The sequence below is a fragment of the Tympanuchus pallidicinctus genome, unplaced genomic scaffold (assembly GCF_026119805.1).
Source record: "Tympanuchus pallidicinctus isolate F22 unplaced genomic scaffold, pur_lepc_1.0 scaffold3, whole genome shotgun sequence".
Taxonomy (NCBI): Eukaryota; Metazoa; Chordata; class Aves; order Galliformes; family Phasianidae; genus Tympanuchus; species Tympanuchus pallidicinctus.
The window spans coordinates 80,644,001-80,669,538 of record NW_026294747.1 but is presented as its reverse complement, the minus strand read 5'-3'; the positions used below and the strand labels follow the sequence as shown (position 1 = coordinate 80,669,538).

The window sequence follows — 25,538 nt, the reverse complement described above, 5'->3', positions numbered from 1 at the left end:
TTGAACATGCCAGATTTGCAGTTTACTGGAAGGTCTTTGCTTGCTGTAAATGTAATTAATGAAGAACAACAACATGGTGGTGACATCTAATCAGGAGCTTTTGATTATTTTGAAATTCTTTAAAGAGTGTAAATCTTATGATCAGTAGGGCGCTTATTAAAAGCCTTCTTCATGCATCTCAGCAAGATGTACAGAATATCCTTGGAAAATAAAAATATCTAAAAATAATTACAAACACTCCAATCATTTTATGAGCTATTATTTCACCAGAAAATAGGGGAAATATATCTTTAATCCTGAACAAAAGCTCTTCAAGGTTTATGTTCTCTATAAACCTTTCACTGAGAACTGAAAATATAAGTTAGTAATGCAATAAATGCCCTAACAAATATATCAGATTTTTCACTTAATGCTTTTTACAGGCTTAAACCAAACTGAGTGAAAGAAAATCACCTTTTACAGTCTGACTCTTAAAGGAAGAATGCCTTTCTGTTATGCTTTTTAAAAGAAGGCATGGTGAATTTATATCAACTTCGCTGAATCTTGGGGCGTGATAAATGGAAGAAAATACGGCAGTGAAGTTAACATTCTATAGCATTCTTTCTTCACATATTTATTTCCTCTCTGGCTGGACATGAGCCAAAAAAAAAGGAGGGAACACCCCCCCTATAACACCCCCAATGTAGAAATAGCTGAAATAAAACTTGGACACATGATGCAGTTAAAACTCTGCACTCTTCTTCCTCTCACCCTCAACAAGCCAATTGTTTCCAAAGAAATACAAATAAAAACACACCAGAGAAAAAACAACCAACTTCTGGATTTCAAACTTGTCAGTGGGTGCAGCTGTAGGGGCAGTACAGAAAGTTTCCCGTTTTCATGTATTAAATGGCTACAGGAAGACAACACAGTTGGCTTTTTGGACCTATTACCACTTGAAAGCTAAAAAAAAAAAAGAACTAAGTTCTGGTAAATAAACATTAGCACTGCCTTATAAATCTCTGCCCTCCTGTCAGATATTTTAACGTCTTAGGTTTGAGAAGTCTTAATTTTAATTCTACTCTAAATAAGAACTGGTCTGTTTGCTCATTGCAATCCTTGCCTTGCCAAAAGAATTTGCTGCAAGGTTACAGCACGCCAGCAGTGTCCTGTGAAGAGTGACCTTGCTTTACTCGGTGAAGCCAGAGATCATTTATCACAGTTAACTTACAAATCTGTCTTTCTGGGGCCTCAGGTCTGTCAACCACTTGGAAGCAGCTACTTGTTCTGTCCTCCCACAGCATCCTAAAACATCAGACAGTCTGATCTTTTCTATTATTGTATACCTCTCAGCTAATAAAATGTATTTTATGGATACGGAATGATCAAGAGTACTCTGTATTTATTTATACAGCTCATTAAAGGTGGATAGAGATTTGGAGGCAGAGAGAGTGCCTCAAGCCTGAAAAGCTCATGAAGATAGACCCCAGGCAAATGCATGTGTTTAACTTTATGTATATGAGTTGCCTGGTTGAACCCAGTGAGACTAAGCAATTATGTGCAAGTAGGCATCTTGGTCTTTTTGGAAATATACTCCTAAACTGAGAAGATGACACGAAAATGGTGCACACCTAACAAACACTGAGAGGAATAAACCAAGGTTATTATAATGAGAGCATATGGGTAATATATCAAACCATTACATGTTGTTATACATATATGTTTAGATAATATAGAACTAGCTGCAGATCTCACATACCAGGTACTGGTTCTGGCAGCGTTAGGAAGCCACATTCACACCAGCTCCATAGTGCAGAAGGCTCCATTCCTTCTCCAAATTCACTCTCACTCTATTTTTTCTCATTACATTAATGGAAATATTTTCTGAAGGAAACATGAGGAATCTTGCAGAAGGGAGAAGCTGGCTGACTGAAACTCCAGTACCTGCTATTGATGCTAACATCAATGACACTTGTTAAGAGACAAACATGCACGTGCCAATCTGTTAAAAGAAGCATGAATTTAACTTTGAACTTGAACAGTGCTTCTTAGGCACACAACTGCTAGAGAAGAAGAAAACAGTAATCATTCTTTAGTATGCAATTTGGTGAAAACTAAACGCAATTTTGAACTTCTTTTTTTTAAGTAGAACAGTACGTATCCACACATACATGTACTGAAGTGTGCTTTTTTTTTTTTTAATTAAAATTAAGTTACTCAGCTTTACCACAACAGCTCAATGCCTTTTAAGTTATGAACAGGCTGGAATGGACTGACCAAACCACAAATTCCATATATTTTAGCTATCAACTACTGAAATATATGAACTGCAAGTGCTTGCACTCATGTACATGTGAGGATGCAGTGTTATCTACACTTAGCTTTCAGTAGGGAACGACACAATCCCAAACAATTTTTGCAAATCCTAACCTATTGAAGCAGCATGAAAGAGATACAGCTAAGTAGGGAGTTACTGCTATTTAGACATATATAAGCATAGGTGATTTAAGAACTAAAATCAAAATTGTTATCTATTACAGTGACCATTAAAGATCAGATTTCCCAAAGAGCCAGCTATCACTAGAACTGAATGCCAGAAGAGCTCCAGCCTCTTCTAATGATCTAAAGTAAGCAAGTGGATTTTCAAAAGATTTTACATGTGGAAATGTCACATTTGTGGAACACTGCTGCAAGTCTGATCCTGTGTGCTGCCACCGAGTCAGGACAAGAATGTAAATACCTACATGGCTGTTACACTTCAGCAGAAAGGAGACAGATTTCAGGCACTCAGAGCAGATTGGGGCTGATCATAGCAGCTTCCATATTGAGAACAAGAAGCCTGGAGAAAAGGACTGCAAAGAAGTGGACATAGGGGACACAGTGATGTGATTCAAAGAAGGGAAGGCAGTAGTTGTGAATCTGTCAGAAAGGTGTGGGGAACTGGAGAAGGATTAAATAGGACCGAGAGAAGAGTGGGAGTATATTCAGAGCTTGCTGAAGGAAGAGGCCTAATAATTATGGAGCACTTTGAAAAGGATAAGAAGGTGCTCAAGCATGATTGATTGAAATAGCCAGTGTTGGAAGGGAAAAAAAAATAAACCAAATGATCTGAAGAGTATTGGGCAGGAGAAGACATGAGAGGTGATAACAGAAAACGAAGGATGTCAAGATCTGAATGACATAGCTGCTTGGAGAAGGAAAAATGAGTATCCTGGAAAAAACATGTAAAGGAGTCTGGATGCACAGGATAAGGGAAAGATAGATAAAAACATCTCCGTCTTCAGGCCCAGGCAAGAAAGGATGTAGATGGATGTCTCTAGCACTGTTGAGAGAGAAATGTGGGAAACTTATCCAAGAGCAAGCTCAAGAGTGCAAGGGGCAGAGACACTGGCATCTCTGTTAAAGCCTGGTAGCGCTGACGTAAGTGGGGCTGTGGTGAGAGCTTGGCCACTCAACTGCTGAGCACCCACACTGCTACACGGATTATTTTGACCCATGCCAACCAACACACTTCATGACCATTCCTGGTCACACAGAGGGAACAAGCCATGCCAGAATCTGTTCCCTAAAGGTTGTATCTACAAGCTTCCCACAAACAGGGCATGCAACAAATTTTCTTCAATCTTATGCTACAAAATACTATCCTGCAGCCTGCAACCTGGGTCTTATCTCATCCTGGTGATTTCGAATTAAAAAAGCAATAGTAAACACCCTAAAAATAGTAATTGCACTTGTAGCTGCATGGGAAGTGCATAAAACCCACAGGAGATGCATGCCCATGCACTTTCTCCTACAGATATAGCTAAGGTCTGCCACATGGCCTCAGGGCCAGAAGATAGGGCCTGGCTCTGCTTTAGTTAGCACTATAGACATTGGCTATATCTGACAGAAAAATGATATACACCAAACACTGCCTGTCAACATCTCAGGAAGGATTCATGCCCTCATGGTTGCAGAATAAAGCTTGACTTAGGGGCACTTTAAAGATCAAATATGACAGAAATAAAAGGAATATAACAATCTATTCCAAAACAGTCATAATGCTGAAAGAAGGCTGGCTATATTCTGAAAATGATTTTTTAATGTTACAGCAGTAAAATTAATTTGAAGCACACTAACAGAACACAATTAATATTAAGTAGTAAACACAGTTTTAAGATTGTTACTAATTCAACCAAAAGAAGCAAAAAAAAAATGAAGGTCCATTCTTAACTGGCACCAGAGAGAAAAGCACACATTTCATCTATTTATACAAGATTTCCCTAGATTTTTTAAGTTTGGTTCAAAACAACAGCAATATTTAAAAACTATTCTGCATTCCTAGAAAAAGCAAACAATACATTCATGAGAATATGGCAGCTGAAAAAAAATTTCTTTTTTTCCATTTAAATTCGTTGGAGTAAGATTCTGAACTCACAAATTCAACATGAAATTTAGAGCTTTTATTTGTCTGTATTTCTACCCTCCTACTGCAGCAGTGATCATAAAACACACACAGCTGGCATCTTTATTATTTTATTCACTGAAGGATTTAGCTGGACAAACATCACAAAGATGGTAGCTGCTTTCATTGAATTTATGATCAAACATACTCCAGCATAAGATCAACTCTGTAAGATCAATTATTATGAGATGTGAATAATTTAACAGAAAGTTTTCTCTATTTGTAAATCAGATCTTACAGATATAAATTCAGCTAGAAGTAGACCTTAGGTATACACTGTATTATTATACATTACAGTATTCAAAAGGATGCAGGTTTTTCTTGTGAATTCATATTTACTGCCATATATTATCATTCACATTTTGATATCAGGAGACCTGCTAATTCAGACTAACAACATTTCACTTTTTTTTCCCTAAACTCCAATTAAATTTATCATAACCAGAGACCAAAAGAACTGTTTTAGTGAAATCTTTCAAAATTACAGATCATGTTTCCTATAAAGGCTTAATTTAAAACAATACATGAACAACCACTACCTTAATTTTACGTATTCATTTCACAGATTCTCACCACAGTCTGTTGTTCAACCTAATACCAAGGGAGTTATAATAATTTTAACGCAGAACATGTGCCTTAGGATATGGGATTGACTCAATGCCTAAAAGAAAAAGGTCAGTCCCTTTGGAACCACTTGCCTCTTTGCCCTCCAGCAATGACAGGTGCTCCAGTCCTATGCTGAGTCTCTTTCTTCACTGCTGAAAATACATAATCTAACCCTCTTCATTTTAATACTTCAGTAAGGATTATTATATTCCATCTTCCCACACTGACAATTAGCTGAAGAAGGCTCCAAACCTTTCTACATACATGGTGGCCTTCCTGAGGCCAGCATCTTTCACAAATTCTCAAATAGCTCTAAACTTTCTAAAGCTACTGAAAGACATCACTAAATTTAGATATGAAAGTTCCTAGTTACTTAGCTAGCAAATAACTCCAAGTTTCCTTGAATCACTGCCACTCACTAGTTTCCTACAACATCATATGTTTTTAGATCTCTAATTCAAAAGTATCGCATGAAAAAGGGAAAATTCTTATTTCTCTGTCCTACACATCAGGAAAGAAGCGCCACAACTGAAACATAGGAAAGGAAGCAATGAGAAAGAGGTGGTTTACAATTTTCTAGTCAAAATGGCAACGAATTTTGGGAGATGGTCACAGGAGGTCCTGATGAATGACAATATCAGTGATCACAAAAGCTATTGAAAAATTCAAATCAGCATGAAAGACTGCAAAATAAGTATTTCTTTTAGGTGAAGCTATTTTGTGATGTTTTCACTACTGCAGAAACCTTAACTACTCTCTGTAATTCCGTGCTGGGCAACAGAGCCAAACAGCATGGGTTTTGAGATGGGCTTGAAGTATTTGCAGAGGTGAGAATAATCAGTACCATTATTGATATTTATAACACTTATTGCCTGTCTGCACCATCTCTCAAACTGATATCAGTTTCTGAGACACTAAGATAAGAGTCAGAGAAACTGCTGAGTTGAAGAAAAATTATCCATGATACTTGACAATAAGCTGCCGAAAATATCAAGCCACCGGAGCCAGTGGCAGCTGCTTAGCAATAAGCACTTTTGAATACCAGCCCAATTCTTAAGAAGCACAGGATATTCTGGCACTCATTTTGGAAAAATCTTGCCCTTAGTGGACACATGCAAATAATGAGATACCCAGCAGCAAGGTTGATTTCATTTATATTGTTGATTTGAAAGTATGTCTTCAATTCTTCAGACAAATGTTTTTAAAACACATCTCAGAGTAAATTTTGTCAGCAATGTTATTACCTAGAGAAGAAAGATTTCAGCACAAAGGCCAATGGTACAGAATTGTAGCAACAGGGCAGACTTTGAAATGTAAGGATATAAAGATGCTTGGTGCCTCTGATCAGAACACATTAGACTTCAAACCAAGAAATGAACAGAGACACTATGGCAACACGTGAGTAACAGACTACCAAAAGCACAATTCTGAGAAATTAATAAAACACTGGCATATAGAAATGAGAAGTAAAAAACAAAGAAACAAACAACAAAACTCCAAACCAATGAAATCAAACACCAAAAAAACAAAACAAAACCCTGGAAACATCTGAAAAGAGTTGATCAGTACTCAAAATGATTAATAAGAAACATACTTTGAAAAAAAATCATACCTGGAAACACCAAATAAACATGTCTACCTGATATACGTCTCAATATCTTAAGGAATGTTACAGAATTAGTAAATATCGCAAACAAATGTAAGAATCTTTTGATTCTTTCTATGAAATACACCTAAGAACAGTTTGCTCTCTTTCCTCCTTTCTCTTCACAGGCTTACTGCTGTAGATAATTATGGGTGATGTTTACTCACTTTGCTCTGCATTCTGAGTTATTTCTTGTTTTTCAAATAAAGAAGAGAATCTTGGCAAATATTTTGCTGGATGTTGACACACAACAAAGTAGCAAAAGATAGAGAACAGAAACAAAATATGGACAATATAGAAGCAAAAATAGTTTTAGGAAAAAGGGCTTTGTAAACTCTTAAGACAAAATGGGGATTAAAAGAACAGATTACTAATGAACAAGACGTCAGATGAATTGATTAGCTTTAAAAATGGATTTTTTTCATTGGAGGAACAAAGTGACCAGAGAACTTTTCATTAGGTTTTTCTAAAAATCCTTCTCTATAGACAAACTCAGGAGAGCTGGGATGTGATATGCCATCTCACAGACTGAAAACTGGCTGACAGACCATAAGGAAAGGGTAATGGTAAGTGGCAATGTACTGAGTTGGAAGGGAAGTGTCCAGCTGTGTGCCACAGGGATTAGTGTTAGTCACAGTTTTATTTAACATCTTTATTAATCAACTGGACTATGGAATACACTGCATTCTGAATCAGTTCATAGATGAAACCAAATGTGAAGACAACTGCAAAGACAAAAAAAAAAAAAAAGTACAAAGACACTAAGAGAAGTGAGAGATGTAGACAGAAAACCTACCCACAAGATAGAGTGTAGAGAATTACAAACAACTAATTCCAGGGGGCACTAAAAGAAATATGGATTGGTTCAGAAATAATAGGCTAGCCATAAAGCCAACAAGCTCCAATCCACTGCTATATAGAATTAATATTGCATGATACAAGGATTATCTGTGCTGTTTTTGGCTGTATTTTTACAGTTGTCGTGGATAGGAAAGTTATACAATGGTAACAGTGTGATTTTACTAAAGAAACAGAATAGTAGTATACAGAAGAAGGGAACAAAGGCCTTTGTGGACCAGTTTAGGAGGTTTATTAATACTTTTAACTGGGCCAAAAGGATGTAACACACAAAGGACATCAACATCACAAAAGACGGGGAATTATGTGCAAAGCAAAAATAAATTGAATATCAGGATAGGCATTATAACAATGAGACTCTTAGGCAGTGCAATAATCTCTGCCCAAATGTATAGAAGCTGTAACATTTGTGTCGTTTACAATTAGCATTAAGGAAACATTCACATTTAAATTGTAAAGAATTTTTGATCGTGGCAAAGGAATAAAGAGAGGAACTGTAGAACTCTTTTTCAGTCATTGGTCTCAATTGGAATAATATAATTCATTGTACAAAGCTGGCAAAACATAGAGTGCATTTCAGCTGCTGCACAAATATTACTGAGCTGGGCTGAGAACTTTGACTTTTGCACTTTTCCACTTGAGCCCCTTTATGATGCCAGAGACATAAAATATAGTATTAAGTGGCTTCTATGCATAGTAACAGACAACAAAAAAAGGCACAGGCGCATAAACACACCACTTCCACCCCCTGAAATCTATTTAATAAACCCCACCAGGCAGCGAAATAAAACAACAACGACAACAAAAAGATGGTATTAGGAAGATAGAAAGAAAAGTCTCCTCTGCTGAGGAGGGTCTGTGCCTGCAAAGGAGTGGCTGCTGCCTCGGCTCAAGCGCTCCTCCTGCTGCAGGAAGCTCTGCAGCGCTGCAGCCTGCCTGCCCCCCGTGCGGCTGTGTGTGGGGGGATCGCTGTGGGCTGCCCTGCCGGAGGCTTCTGTTGTATTGCATTTTATTTTTAATAAAATAGGGTAATAATTTCACTGTCCGGTAAATGGCTTTTTATTTGCATCCCATGTTAATGTAGGTTTCGTCATGATATGCTTCCTAAGTTCCCTTGGGGAAAAGATAATGACTGATAAAGGAGGTATTTATAGGAAGCAGGAAACAAAATAGGAAATGAAAAAGCATACAGCAGTATCACAGCAAGCAAATCACTGGGAGGCTGAAGCAGTTTACATGGCTCTACATTACAAACATGAAGTCTCCTCATTTTGAGCCTGGTTTCCATCTTTGCCTCCCCAGCTTGGTCCTGAGCTCCCCTGACATCAGGCAGAGAGACAGCCCCAGCATAACCACAGGGCACACTCCGAATGCACACTCTTATGTATATCACCCATCCTCAGCCAAAGTGCACTCCAGCTTCTGCACAGGCCTGCTTTTAAACAGGCTTGCTTTTGTCTGTTTTTACTAATAACACTGGGTAGGTTTTTGCTTCTACTGTGCTTGAGAGCTTGAATATTTTTTCAGTGGCACTACAGACTGCATTGCTATGAACGATGTAGCTCACGGGGTGGTGGGTGAAAGGGACAAAAATGGCAATTAGAAGAATTTTCTCTTTCGCCTTACTGAGGTTTTGTCAAAACCTCACTAAGGCGAAAGTTTTCTTAAAACAAACAAACAACAAAGCAAACAAAACAAACAGCAAAAAACCCCATCCCCAAGTCTCAGCTTCTAACAGTTCCAAAGTCTATGTCATGGTTGAAATGAAATACAGATTCAAAGCAAATGGACTCATCTCTATCTGCTTGCTTTGCTTTATTCAGGAAGTTTTCACAAAAGCAGTCCCAAAATAGGCAAGGCCATCCTGGAATGCAACAGTGTCCTCAAGAAGTGCGGTCGCAAGTACAGAGGCCATTTTGTTGGAGGAAGAAATCCTCAGCAGTGGGACTAGTGGGACGTAAGAATGAAGTCTCAGTTCTATAATAAATACTACATGTTGGAGAATTATGAAGTAGCAATGCTATTTATGCAGAGCAAAGTTTGTGTTTTCAATTGCACCTTTTCTTTCCAACCTAATTTCTCACAGTGCAACCCATTATGACAGAAGGATCTGAAAAAGCTTTTTTCAGATCTCCTACCAAATACGTACAAGGATAATTAGTTCTCTTTTGTCATTTGTCCGTAAGGGTTTATTATTGTGGAGAAGCTTTTGCAAATTGAAAGAGGCTGCACTGCATTCTGAAGGCAGAGTGTTCTTGGATTTTATTGTGTAGAAGTAATTGAACAGAAAAGTTCAGAAAAAAGGTGAAAATATAATTCACTATGGTCTCTATAGGAAGATCATATTACCACATCTTAATTATTTTTAGACCAGCATTTTATAATCACATTCCTCAATGTTAGGTCACATAATGTACATGAAGCTTTATAGTAGAGGGAAGTCAAGGCAAGCTTTGTTTTCTACAAAACTTATAACCAGATTTTACCCAGTAAATGTTATCTTCCTAATTTTTAGATGCTTTCACAAACAGTGTGGAAACAGCCTCAAAAGGACTTAATTCAATATGTGTTACATTACTTTACATGACTTCCCTCAAACACTGTCCAAAAGTGGGCTTAAATACTGACCACTACTGTTAAGGGATCTGATTCCTCATATAACAAGGGTGCTGGGTTTCAGTTTGATATTGCTGTTACATTCCACACTTTCTGCTAATATTCAGTTGGTCTGGGAATTAAAGTGTCACTGTCTTATGTGCATCGTTGTTCCATTACCCCTGTTCCATTAACTCTGCCTGTAAACTTCACGTCTTGTGGAAGCTGGTATAGTCAGTCAAGTGTAAACATTTCACCTTCAATTTACACCTGTGGCTTTCTGGGAGTTCTTAGGTTGGTGTTCTATTTTTTGCTGTTGCTGATTGATTGATTTTTGTTTGTCTGTTTGCATCTTCTGCCTTATAGACATGAGACAGTTCTGTGGAATCTGGAAGAGCATTATCCTTCCTTCTACTAACCTATCCTGACATAAATTGTAGTGTATATTTTGAGGTAAGTCTCTCTGAAGATTTCTGAAACCATATAGTTATTCTTTCATGTAAATGTCTCAAAAGATAAAGGGGTGGACCGTGCTTAGTTTTGAAAGGCAGAGCAGTAAATAGCAAAAAACTCACTGTGAAAATGAAATTAGAAAATGAAAGATGTAATCTCTGGATCTGGGAGCACCAATTTCAATTCTTGCACTGTCTTACAGTTTCTGTGTGGCAAATTTCTTAAAATCTTTGTACCTCAACCTCCAGTCTATGAAATGCAGTAAAGGATTTCACCTCAGAGAGGTACTGTGCAGATAAACTTATTGTCCACTGGAATACTGTTACGAATGGAGGTTGTTGAAACTGTTCAGAAGAGTTTCTGTTGCCTCTGTCCACATTTGTAAGTCTGAGTGGTACAGAGTTGAACTGAGAAGCACCATGGCCCTGTCCGTGACTGGTGTATACCTGCACTGGGTAGAAATATTTACTGTAGCAGAGATTAATAGCTGCATCAGTGGTAAGCCAATTTTCAGACAACTCCTTCCTCTCAATCTAAAATAGCATTAAAAGATACAATTACAAACTTTCAAAAACCATCCTGTGATATTACTTTAGAATATATCCATAAAACACTTACTTAATACCATCTAGAGATTGGTACAGAGATTGTCTAAAACACTTTCCTGCCACAAAGGCTGATGCCCATGCTAGCCTCAAATTGCAAAAAGTCATTTCAATTAGTAACTTTATCCATCAAATCTGAAGTTTTAACAAACATGTATATCTTTCTAAGACCATTAACATTGTTCTTTAAGGTTTGCCTATCAAAAGTGCTTAGCTAAATGCATAGAAAAAAATATATTTGTAATAAAACCAATATATATTTTAAAACAAAACATTACATGCTTTTCTTCATGTTTTAGGTCTCACACTTAACCCAATTATCCTTAAAACCATTTTGTTTTAAATGGAACAATTTTGCGACAGTTTTCAGCAAATTACATCAGGATGTTAAAAAATGATAATTATTTTAGAATAGATATTGCTCTGCTGTTTGAAACATCCTAATAAAAACAGAAAAATTCAAAGATGAATCAGTCTGTCAATGTGTAAAGTTTTATAGTTGAATTATAAAGACATGGACACCAGGTCTTTATTATATGATGCCTATAACAGAAACTCAACTACAACTGTGTAAGCCACAGCACTCTAATGCAGCACACAGATAAAGACTTACAGTGGAAAAAGAGAAAATCCTTTATATTTTGAATGTAAATGATACATCATTTTGGGGCCCTAAATATTTCCTATTACAGTAGAACATCACATATGAAGCACTGAAGTTATGTATTTTTCCTGCTTTCAGTCTTTCAGTCCCTTCATTTATACTGAAAAATTGCAAATCCTTTATGCATGAAGCATTGTAAGTGTGTAAATATTTTTTGAAGGGTTTCTTAGGAATGAAAAAGCTTTGAAACAGTCTGTGATGTGATCATAACTTGTGTCAGTTATGAATTCTCAGAGACTGAAGAGTTGTTTTAAGCAAACTGGATTTTGTTCCTTTTTGATATTTAAAAAATATATCATGAAATTGAAAGTAATATAAGATAGCAGCTTTTAATTTCAAATCTATTGTTATCCTGATTCGTGCACAGGAGAAACTGTTAGGTCTAATTGCTGTTAAGTATGGAAAAACAGTCAGTCCATGCTTGCAGAATGGATGGAATAGCGTGGCAATATCTATTCACATTACTCACGTATATATATGCCCCAAAGCAAAAACATTCACATCAGCATTAGTTTCCTTGTCCCTCTTTCCCAATCCAAATCTAATTGCCTATGTTGTAATATAATTGCTTCTACCAAGCTTTTGTATTTCATTAACTACTTTCAAAGAAAAGATGAACTTGCAAGTTTGTTCCTTGTCAAAGGACAGAAAATAGACAATTTGAGTAAGTTTTTAAATGAAAGCTGTGACTTTCAGGGAATTACATCAGTCTAAGCAGCTTGACTGAGGTAGAATGAGATGCTGCAAGATGCCTGCGACGATCACAAGAAATGGCAAGACTATTTTGAAATCTTCCCAAAAACTAACAGTAAGAGAAGCTAATCCCTCTGTTGCTCTTTGTATTATAAAAAGTAAATATCTCTTCCACTAAATTAGGCCTCCAGTCTGAATTGGACTACCCAGGAGCTTGTCTACAGACTGTTGAAAGTCAGTTGACTATGGCAGGTGACGCTCAACATTTGTGAAAGCCTGCACTGGCTTTGTCGTCTGTTAGCTTTGTATCTCTAATTGCAGGAATGAAATAGTAACAAAGGAGAATGGTGTAGTAATGGAGAGTACACAGTCATGAAAGGCATTATAGAAATGCAGGTTCTGACCAGAAGAATGGGCATTTGATGGCATCCCATCTGAGAACTAACTTCTGATTTTAGCAATGATCCTGGCACACTTAGAGATGACTTCTTTTTTTCATTTAACCACAATTTCAAAAATTTTATTTTGGTTTTAATGAAGAATGCCTTTGTGATTCAGTCCACCATGTTGGACCAAATGGGATGGGAAAGAGCAGAAATAGAAGGAATAAGAGATTGGCAAATTGAGAATAAACCTAATCACCTCTTGGGCAGATGACTGAATTCTAGAGTTGTAGGCACATAATATTGTTAACAAATATGATATTGAAAAAGGATTTTGACTTTTACTGTCAGTTGGTATCACAGTAAAATTTGGAATGAATATCAGGAAATAAAAAAAGAAAAAGCAAAAAAAACAAGCAGAGGCCAATCCCTGTTGAAAAAAAAGAAAAAAAAAAAAAGTCAAAAGGAGGAGAAAAATTCTGATTTTTTCTGTCCAGAAAATTTGTTGATGTAGTTATTACTCTACTCATTCAACTGAAACAGTATATGTTTTCTTCAAAGTGTAGGAGGTCAAATATTCTGCCTACAAAGAATCTGCATGTGCTGAGAAATCTAGTAAACTTCACACACATGGTGGGTTAGGCACTCCTGGTTCAGTAGGCAATGTTTCTGGATTTGGAGCACAACACCTTTATATCAGCAGCCATTTGACATAAACGCAACAAATTTCAGGAAATATTAAAGAAAAAAATAAAGTAAATTCACATTGACTTTCTCAGTCAAATTAATTAAAATATACAACAGTATGGCTATTAACTCACAGCAAGGAACCTGCAATGGTGGATGATTGCTTGAAAACAACAATTCCTTCTAGGTTGATTAGAAACAGATCATTTAAAAGTCTCAACATACTTATAGTTGAAGATTCAAAACTGATGGTCTGAAGCAATATGAAACATCTTGCAGTGAGTTCAACAACCTTGCTAGTTTACATTCCCATGAATAAAGTACTATGCAATGCAGTTTCTCCCTATTTATAGAAAATTGCCAATTCAAAAAACATTCAAAGTTGACAGAAGCAGGAAAGAACAATATTTCAGCAATTTTATATATGTACCACGATTAAAAAAGTTAAAGCCATTATAAATTAATTGTGATAACTTCAGATTGGCATGAGTCATATCCCTGAAGAGTAAAAAAAAATAATAAATAATTAAAACAAAAATGACTTACTTATTCCATGCTTGCCTAAGGCTTTTAGGGCTGTACTGTGTAAACCGTTCTGTAACAAAAAAAGAAGATGTACATTCAATTATCTATGCTAAAACCAGCTATTTTTATTTTTTTAAGTATAGTTATTAACCGTCAGTTTTCACCATTTTTATGTAACTACAGCAGCTCAAGTCCCTACATACGGAAAGAAAAAAAACACAGAAGCAATTGCCAGGCAAACACAAAGTTCTTAAAAAAAAAACAACAAAACAACCCAAGATATCATGACAAAAAATTCACTCACTGCAACATCACCACAAATGGAAACTGTTAAAATATTTTCAAAATACTTTTGATTGCTAGGGAAAAAAAAAAAAAAAAAGATGCCTGACATCTAAAATTAGTTTTATTTTTCTTAATCATGAATGCAGTTCTCTGTGACCTGTCACGTTTTCATGGTTCCCATGAGGAGTTAATGTGGGGCTGTGTGATGCGCAAAACATGATGGCTACATAGGAGTTCATTTTCTAAAGAACACATACAAATAACCAGCAGAGGCAACATGTTGGCAGCTTATTCAGATGTAATTACTTTCCCTCCCAGATCCATGAAAATCTAAGAATGATGCTATGAAAACTGCTGCAAAATTAAAGAGCCCACACTCGGCTAATGCTTAGAACAGGAGCTAAATGCCTCTCAGTAAGGAACATATGCTATTTGGCTGGAGAATATAAAAACATTTTCCACGAAGCCTTATCACACTACTCACTCTGGCCATTTGCCCAGGCATGATGTCATTAGGTGCCCTGAATAAACTCCACATTTACAAAATATTCAAAAAGAAACCCACAAAAACATTTAATTTTGTTTCCACTCTACTGAAGAGAATGATATTTAACAGATGTACCATATAGTTACAAGAGTATTTTTACATATACATCTACAGAAACAGGCTAGGCAGCGAATGGCTTGATCATCAGAGGGCTGGAGCACCTTCCTGTAAGGACAGACTGAGAGAACTGGGGCTCCTCATCCTGGGGAAGAGAATGCCTGAAGTACTGGAAGAGAGCCCATGGAAAACTGGGGAAGGACGTTTTATAAGGGCATGTGGTGACAGGCTGAGGGAAAATGGCTTTAAACTGAAAAGGGGTAGATTTAGATTAGATATCGGGAATAAATTCTTTACTGTGACGGGGGTGAGACACTGGAACAGGCTGCCCAGGGAGTTTGTGGATGCCCTCAGCCTGGAGGTGTTCAAGGCCAGGCTGGATGGGACTTTGAGCAACCTGGTCTAGAGGGAGATGTCCCTGCCTGTAGCAGGGGTGTTAGCACTAGGTGACCTCAGAGGTCCCTTCTAACCCAGGACAAAGAAACAGTCTGCAGCATGGCAGTGCTGTGTACTGGATGAGGCTGAGATGCACATTAGAGTTCAGCTAATACAGTGCAGATCCGCACAGTAGTCTGTGTTGGTGCAGAGAAGTGCTTGGTGGAATGAGGACTGAACTGGCTTGAAGAATCTCTGAAGAGCTAACTTAAATCTATGGAAAGACAGATCTTGATTTCACGCCTCATTCAGGTTAGGTCAGATACTGGCAGAGCTACATACACATTATTTTTTAAAGGACTGACAGGTTCATTCTAAGCAATTTAGCATATTTTCACAGTGAAGCACCGAGTCATATTTCGCCGAATTGCTTATAGGTCCAAAGATCTGTTTCAGCTCTGCAAGAAAATGAAAAACTATTGCTATCCCAGATGAGGTTTTACTACAAAACTGAAATATTGGAATCAGTTATGTAAATTCTGGGCATACACAGTCAAAATGAACAAACTTTTCAAAGTGATCTTCCTTCTTTATATTTTCTTTTTAAATAAGTACCTTATTCATCATATATGTATCAGGCAGTGAGAGGGGAAACTAGGAAGAACACAGTAAGGGTGAAGCCCTCTATAAGAGGCCAATGTCCTGAGTCCTCCATTCATTTGCTGTGTGACTGCAAACCATGCTTCTCTTCAGCACTGATATCAACTCTTTCCCTCTACTTTAAAGCAGATTAGAAACTCCTCTCTTTAAATTCTGCAGAAGAAGGGAAAACACCGATCGAATAAAGCTCTCATTTTTCTCTACCAAAGTTTTTGAGTATGCCTCCAGCCAGAATTTTGTTAACTTTCACAGAGTAAATGGGACTGCTGTGGCAATTAAGCCAGTCTCCTGTACATCCCAGCTCTTAATGTTTTCTTTAAGTAATCATTCTTCAGAGAATAAAAAACAGAATAACAATTATTTTGATTTATAGAGGAGCTACAACAGTCTTGTCACTGATTTTTTCCACCATGATTCAATTTTTTAAAGTCCTGAATTATGGCAACAAAATAATTGACAGACAACATGCCTGTCAATATCAACCTGGTAGCCACAATGCAGACAAATAAAGAGGTCATTGCCTCCTTTTATCTGAGAATCTCCTTTCTGTGTCCAATTAATGAGAACCGGAATTCAGTCTACATCCCTAAGTTTTCCTCTGAGTTACTTTTCAGCATGAACTACTTTCACATACCTACATGGATGCCCCGTCTGTTGTTACTAGATGGATTTAACACAACTGGATTTAAAGCTATGCCTGTGACTGTGACCAACAGTATGAAATTAAATTTTATAATATTTTCAAGCATTTCATAACATTTTGATATTTATTTTTCAGATGCTCCATAGATTCGATAATAAAAATTAGTAATATCAGTTGGTAGATTTTGACTGTATGAGATCCTGTAATACTGCAGAATTACCTTGAATGCTCCTCCAAAAAAAGGAAACATTTGCTTGACACATACTGCAAAAGGCAGCAGAAGAGGTGGTCAGTCCAACTTTACAGAAGGAACCCAAAACTTACGTCCATTCCCTCAGAACCATAAGGCAAATGATCTCAAGTAGGAGTTCCCTATAAACATTTGCATCATCACCCACCCATGTAATCATGCCCCAGTGCAGACAAGCCACTGTCAAGTCTGCAGAGCACACTGTCTTGCTGTCATAGGTGCCACTCTCATCAACATCTGAATTTAAAAAAAAATTGAGAATTTGCACATTTGCAGATTAAGACTTGATTTAAGGTATTTTTGAATCTTTATAGTTCAGATATTTTGTGATTACGATTATGAAATATGCTTGTTTCGAATAAAAACATTGGAAGACAAACATGGTAAGCTCTACAGAGTAAAAAGCACAATTTTAACTTACTTTATGCAAACACTTAAATATTTGTAAATCTTTTGGAAACAAATTCAGGAAACAAATACTGATCCTCTGATTTTTTATCCCAGATATATACCATCATCATCACGAGCTACCATGTCTCACTGTTAAAGAGCTGGCTTTTCGCATGGATGCTATATTTCACTAGCCAAAGGTGATTTGTCATTATGTGTAACAAAAGAAGGGAGACCTCACTTGTTATTTAAATCCCATAACACCTAGAAGTGTTCTATCTTTTGCTTCTTAGAAGACAAGCTAGCTAAATTTTGATTAAGAAGTTGTTCATAATCAAACACAGTGTAAAGAGTACCTTACACAGGACTGCAGAAACAAGAACAAAAACACAGTATTAATATTCCTTAATGTGACAAAGTACCAATCACGTGATCATCCTGTAACATACCATTTACTCTTAAGCATTTAACAGAGCACAGACTGTAGCACAGCTGTAGGCTGACATGCTACATCCACACCTCCAGATGACCACCCCAGAGACAGCCTTCACTGTTCTGTCAGACACCAAAGCCAGCCCACTGGGAGATGCTGGGTACACAAACATTCTTCCTGCAGCAAATGAATTTGAGTTTTTATTTGTTTCAGATCTTTTAGCGTAACATACTCAATGCCTCTTGTGTCACAGAGGATTTTACATCTCTGCCCCACAAATGAGTGCTACTGGAAAGAATAACAATCACAAAATGGAGCTAGAAGTGAGCAGCCAGAGGTAGGAGAGGGAGATTTCTTGAGCTGGTTAATATGACAAAGCTGATGCATTGAAAAGCATGCTTTCATGCAGCTGCTCCCAAGCTATTTTCAGCTTGAAGATACAGAAAACTAAAGAAAAAAATAAATAAATAAAGCTGGTGCCAGAAAGCTTATCCATTACACCCAGCTGCATTTGCTGGTTTTAGTAATAACAATATTTCTACAGAGCTTGCCTCTTACCCTCTTACTTTCTTTTTGTTTTCTTTAGACAATTGCTCTAAAGCAATTCTGTTATATATGCATATTTGTGTGCCCACATATATACCTATGTGCTCTTCACTGCAAACATCATTATCTGCTCGATAAACACACTCCATCTGACAGCCTTGCATCAAGGGCAGGTTCAAACAGAAGAGAATTTCAGCAGAACTCACTAGTGAGCTTATTAGCAGACCACTGAAGAGCTACTGGTCTGCTGTGAGAATTGAAAAAATAAGCACTTGCATTTTAAGTAACATAAAGCACAATGAGGTTTAATTCTCCTTTATCTGTCAGAAAGACACATGAACTATTGTACCTTTGGCACATTCGCCTTGCAAGAACATAGAATAGGCAAGAAGAGCTACAGAAGAATTAGAAACAGACTACATTTTGATTTTTAGCTCCTTTTTAACACTATTGATAATCAGTCTAAACCAAAGAATTTAAAATGCAGTTTGACTTCAAGGCATTTTTTATGTTGCTAATCAAACCATACTGGCTAATATGCATTCCTTGATTAATGTTCTTCTGTATTTAAAACCAAATGTGATCAGCTTAAATGCAAAGATTTAAATACCACCATAATTAATATTTTGAAAAGTCTACTGCACAATTTCTTTAAAATAGTTTTCTTTGCATTTCTTTAAATTAAATCTAAAGTGCCTAACATTGCACTGTGATATGTAGAACTCAGATATGCTATTTTTATTAAAGATTTGATCCAAAAAACACTTACATTATGTGAGCTAAAGACATGAAGACGTGTCTATTCTGAAGAAAAAATGTCAAGCTCTATCTGCAGCTCTACTGTGCAATTTGAATTTTTACTGAAGTTAAATCAAAAGAGGAGTTTTATTGTAATACTGAATTAAACTTTGTTTTCTCTTTTCCTTTCTTCCTCTCTCTTTCAACAGGGAGAGGACAGAGCAGAGCAGAAGGTGTGTACAGAGGAAGCAAGAGAAGCTGTTCTAGGGTCTCTATTGAGTATGGAAAGGAAGTGTCAAGCTTATTAGCTAGTACAGATAAAGTACTGAACTGAATTACAGTACCATCTGAAATGGCTCTGCCTTTTATCTGGCTCCACTGCATATATACTAGTTACTTTAACATTTAGTTTGATGCAATTTTATTTCAAGACTGATGAAAACACCAACAGTGCTGCTTCCCTTGGGTCATCGATACCAGAGACTTGAGAAAACAGGTGAATATTACAATTTTGACAAAACTAAAAAAGAATGAGAGAAATTTCAATTCTTCTTTCCAAATACCTCTCTGAGTCAAATGCTCAAATTCCTTAAGATTACACCTATACCAGTAAGTGAAATGTAGCTGGGACTTGCAAATTGCAACCACTGTACAATGTCTGTGCTACTGCAGCATACCCTCACCCCCATGATAGGTGTGAGACCTCCTCCTTAGTGGGGATGGCCTCCTGCCCATGATAACTCCCAAAGAATGCCTGAAAGTAATTATTTGGAAGATATAAACTAAAGTATGCCAGAAAATGCCCTAACAACTTAACAGTAGAGAATCTCCCTTTGCCTAGAAACATTTGTTGGCATCAGTCTAGATGGAAACAGGCAAAAATATTGATTCAGTGTATAACAAATTGTTGACAGGTTTTGTTGAAAAACTGTTACGGAAATTTGAAAAGCTGTATGCCCTCACATGCAGTATTTTCATGACTTTGTGTCAAAGGAGTTTCTTCTCTCAATCCAGTCTGGGGTGGATTAAATGAAGACTTAATTCTTTGATAAATCTTGGTTATCAGTCAGCTGCTAAGATACAGGTAGATCCCATTTCTAAACTAAATCTATATTTATTGATCATCTGGGAAGCAAAGCGGTATTCCTCAGTCAGAACAGCAGCTCTTCAGTGATTTTGTCAGTCACACAGTCAGGAGTTTTGTTGTACTTTTTTTTTTTTTTTTTTTTTAATAAATAATAAATCCACAAAGTTTCTATCAATCTCTGGCAAACTTCATAACATTTGCCACGAAACTGCAATATTTCCTACGAATGCTGTTTTCCCGACATAGTTTCCTTCTGCTTTCTCCTTAAGGACAGTCTCTTTCTCTTAAGTGTTTTCATCTTCACCTGGATTCTGTTTTAGAAAACAATAATACTCTGTAGATGTTTCTACTGTCTCATAAAAGCCACCCATTTCAGGTATATTACTTTATATTATTTCTGATAGTCTGTTGAACAAAGTCAGATTCAGGCTCCCACATCACCAGCCCAAGATTAAATATGAAAGTTTCTCTCACCTAGAGATAGTATTGTATACTGAGGCGCACACACTGAATATTGCAAACCACCCTCCTTGACAGTTAACGTCTCTTAATGGTCAGCATCACCTTGTTTATCTTCTGTTCTGACTTCTACCCCTTTCCTCAGTGACAGGATCTTCTGCCAAATCCCAATTCAACTTCCCAGTATGGATATTACACATCAACAATTCCACAAAAATTGACAACGTAGGAAGAGTGGAAAATTAAGTGTGGATGTCAGTATGAGTGGCTTATCTTGCTCAATTATTTGGAAGAGACTCTGAATCCATCAGAAATGGCTGGAGAGAAAAGGAAATTAGAGTCTAGACTAGGAAAAATGGGAGATTTAATGTAGATGGAAAGAATAATACAAAACCCAGGAAGATTCAGATGTGAAAAGGAAAAGAGTCTGGGAGTGTTGGTCAGCGCTTGGATGAACTTGAGCCAGCAATATGCCCAGGTGGCCAAGAACGCCAGTGGCATCTTGGTTTGTATCAGAGGTAGCATAGCTAGCAGCACCGGAGAGGTGATCATCCCTCTCTACTCAGCTCTGGTGAGGCTGCACCTTGAGTACTGTGTTCAGTTCTGGGCCACTCACAAAAAGAAAGACACTGAGGCCTTGAAGTGTGTTCCAAGGGTAACAAAGGTGGTGAGGAGCCTGGAGCACAAGTCTTATGGGGAGCTACTGAGGGACCCCAGATTGCTTAGTCTGGAGAAGAGGAGGCTGAGGGGAGGCCTTATAGTTCTCTACAACTTCCTGAAAGGAGTTTATGCTAAGGTTGGGTTTGCCTCTTATCCCACACAACAGTGATAGGATTAGAGGTAATGCCTCAAGCCGCACCAGGGGTGATTCATATTAGATACTAGGAAAAATTTATTTTCTGCAAGAATGGTCAGCTACTGGAATGAGCTACCCATGAAAGTGGTGGAATCACCACCACTGGAGGTATTCAAGAAATGTGCAGATGCTGTGCTTAGAAACATGATTTAGAGGGATATATTTGAGGTAGGTGGACAGTTGGACTAGATGATCTTAGAGGTCTTTTTCAACCTTAATGATTCTATGGTTCTATAAGGCTGGCAAAGAAGCAGCATGTTTTAGAACACTGTTCCATCTTGTAATTTACTCAAACTGCCTTCTATGTGAGGGCAAATAAGTTCTTTTCACAATGATCCCGAGTGGCTGGGTTTCTTTGGTTGTATCTGAGTACAGGAAGACACATTCAAGATTGTAGCAATCATGACAGCCGAAAGTGAATCACAGAAGTAAAACCCAGGTCAGAATTTAGGATTTATTTCAGAATTTTCAAATGCATTTTTTAGATCATTCATGAAAGCAATTTACAAAGCAGAATGTGTGCATTTGTGCTTGTGTGCATGTCTGCAAACACAAGCGGTTGAGGCTGATCTTGATAAACTCAAAGAATAGGCCAAATTTTATCTAAGTATCTCCCATATCACTTTCAGTATTTGTGAGATGGACTGCAATCCAAGATCTCAAAGCAGGCATATAAGTTGTTTTCTCACTTTTTTATGGTAAAAACAAATCACATCCATTTTATTTCCATAGTTACAGACTGTTAAAATTACTGAGGTTAGGAGTTTAACTGATGTAGAGCCACCCACTGCTACCCTTAGAAAAGCATCTCTAATTCAGCATCAGAAAAGTTCCTGCATATAAAGATGTCAGGGATCACCATTTATACACTGGCTGCTTCCCAGAATAATCAGACCTTTGGCCACTCTAGGGGAGAACAGGCTAATGTCATGTTTTTCAGTCATTACTTGTTTCTCCCATTAAAATGTGATTAGTTCCCTGCAGCACTGGACTGCGTCCTATCAAATCACAGCACAAAAATTAGTTATTTATATCTATGCAAACAAGAAATACAATGAAATCTTGTTTCTGCTCTCATAAGTCTTCCCAACTCTGTAGACATTTAATATGCCACTTTATTATTATTATTATTTTTAGTAGTTACTACTAATACGTCCTGTTTAAATCCCATTGTTTTATGCTCACTTATATGGTTAACTCAGTTTATGGCATGAAAACCTTCCCTGAGTAAACATTGATACTCTCATCACCAGTGCTGTCTTAAAACTCGCAGTCCACACAAAGGCACACAAAGCACAGGAGTTATTTAACCCTATATCATGTATAATCAAATGCAGTAATTTCACAGATCTTAAAGAATAATGGAATTGGTTGAGAGCTGATGAGACATTTCAGGTTACTCTGCACTCTGGCTAAGGAAAGGAAAAGAATAAGTTATCCTGAATGTATTAATCTAAGAAATAAATGAAATCATTCAACTTTGCTCTTAATAAATTATTCAGGAAAGAAGAGTATTTTGATCCCCTAAACTTAGAATGTTTTGTCTAGGGCATAAGATAAAGTGTAACAATTTCAGACCAATAGGAAAGGGAACATGGCTGGCTGAGCACTGGTAGATGGAGCCAGTCAGCCTTGCCACTGACAGAAAACTGCCATGCACAGAATGGCACAAAGGAAATCTTTTTCTTCAGAAGCAACAGAGCACCTGATATCCATGCCTAAAGAGCTCCACTGACCCCATCAGCATGAGCACACAGTGTAAATCCAGCACAGTCCATGGGTCAGAACACTGTGCAGAACCTGCTGCTAGTATCCTGGTGTGATCCCAGAGGAGATGTCTTTTGCTGCTCTCACAATTTCAAGTTCTACCAGCATAAAGTCCTATTACTCTTGGGGTATTTAGACCAAATTTTGGTTGTCCAGTTAGATTATTTTTTCTATTACTGTATTTTTTATTTATTTATTTTTTAAACCAAGACACAAAGGGAATGTAGAACACAATATGTGTTTCAAGCAACTACAAAGAAGGGCTTTTTCCTTTGGAGTGCTCTTAGACCTCCACAGTATATAGAAATAAGAGCTCAGCACTTTGTATTAACAGGTCCTAGAATCATTAAGCAATTGCCATGGGATAACAATTACTCTAACTTGCAGATCTGCATACTTCAGAGGTGAAAAGGATCTGAAAGAAGAGTACATTGAGCAGAAATGTGAAAATACCAAATGACCATGTTCTGATTCAGGGGCACCTTCCCTCCTTTCCCCATTTTTATAAGTATTTTACACTCACAGCTGGCAAAATTCTGGGACAGTCTAACACAATGCCTGTCTAAAAATTAGATTTAATGGAATATGCACTGTGTTTTTATTTCCTGATGTTCTGTGGTAATAAACCCACATTCCTAAAGACAATTAAAAAGCAAAGAAGAATTAAGCCAGGAAGTTTCTTGGCTGCCATCTACTGTTCAAAACTCTTGAATGCAGGATGTGAAGGAAAATAAATTCATAGAACGTACATCAGCATCTCCAGGTTTTCTCCTTTTCTTTAATCTCCTTGGATAAAAGCTGTATCTTTGAAATGTTTTTAAAGACCACTAAATTTTTGTAAGGATTCTGCGAGTGGACTCACTTATTAATCAGTAACAGAAATGAGAAACACAAAGTCTTGAATACTTAAAAAGTTTAATTCACACTAATTTAGGAAGAATACTATGAATTGCATATATGCAGGAATGTATACTATAATGCATATGTGCATTATAAAAAGGTGTGGCCAACAAGTTGAGTGAGGTGATTGTCCCTTTCTACTCTGCACTGGTGAGTCATGGAAAAGACTGAGAGGGGATGTTAGCAACACAAGTATCTAAGGATGTCAGGAGGATAGGGCCAGGCTCTTTTTCTGCAGCGCTCAGCAACAGACAAAGAGGCAATGGGTACAAATTGGAACATACGAAGTTCCATGCAAACATGAAAAAAAATTCTTTATTTTGTGAATTACAAGCATTGGAACAGGCTGCCCAGGGAGGCTGTAGAGTCTGAATATCTGGAGATATTAAAACCTGCCTGGATGCTTTCCTTTGCAGCCTACTCTAGAGAACCTGTTCTAGCAGGGAGTTGGACTTGATGATCTCCAGAGGTCCCTTCCAATCCCTATGATTCTATGATTGTGTAACTACACAGCAATAAGACCAAGTAGGGCAGAGACTGAAAAGCTGTGTGGAAGTGTGCAAAAATGTCTGCCTGTCCTTTTCTCAAAGCTTTGTTTTATTACCAGAAGAAAACCAACAATGTTTCTGTCATTTTTAGACCTGCCTTGATCTCTGTCCTTTTCAAGTTCTCCGCCTTACCACCCACCAGAAATAGCCAGAGTTGCCATTACAATACTGCAAGTCTAATGAACAAGACATGCTGGAATGAAAGAGGAATCTTTTTCTCTAAATTGGACATATAAGAAGACTTGGAAATTAGTCTTAAATGACACAGAATATCAAGTTTTCAGAGTTTATGACAAAGCTAAAGGGAACACTGTCTGCAGTAAAGAAGAACCAGGAGCCTACTGAGAGCCCTTAGGCATGCAAGGAGCAAGATATCTGAAATGTAAGTGCTGAATTAATTCTGTCAACGACGTCATTTGTACTGACGGAGCACAGGCCCCACATCAAACTTCATTGTAGCATAATGAAGGTGACTTTCTACTTATAAGTCTCTAGGGAACTCTTTGCTTCTTTTTGCACAAATGTATCAGGTGGTAAATATTCAGTAATAGTTGTAGACTGTGACAACTCAGATTATAGCACCCACTAAAAAAAGTAACTTGTAGAAAGGTACTAACAGATGATCTAGTAGTAGCTTCAGGTTTCACTAAGTCTTTCCCCTCTTCTTTGGTTTCCTTCAGTATTCCTTAAAGTTCAGAGTGGTCTGTGGAAAAGTAAAGCTAATTGGGAATCAGCCTGCCAAGTTATGATGCTCAGTAGCAAAACATAGCAGAGGAATGCAAAGAGGTCAGGGCTTATTTTGTAATAAACAGGAGAAAAAGCAAAAGAGAGCAAAAGGAAAAAAACAATCAAACAAAATA

General features: G+C 37.3%; 1 protein-coding gene across 5 annotated transcripts in view; it reads right to left on the bottom strand.

Moving 5' to 3' along the window:
* Positions 1-25,538, bottom strand: part of CDK14 (cyclin dependent kinase 14) — a 306,835-nt gene that overhangs the window by 78,634 nt on the left and 202,663 nt on the right. For all 5 annotated transcript variants that reach the window (XM_052696727.1, XM_052696729.1, XM_052696730.1 and 2 more), the window contains one exon: positions 14,159-14,207. In XM_052696727.1, the coding sequence (XP_052552687.1) occupies positions 14,159-14,207 (49 nt within the window). The remainder of the gene's footprint in view (positions 1-14,158; positions 14,208-25,538) is intronic.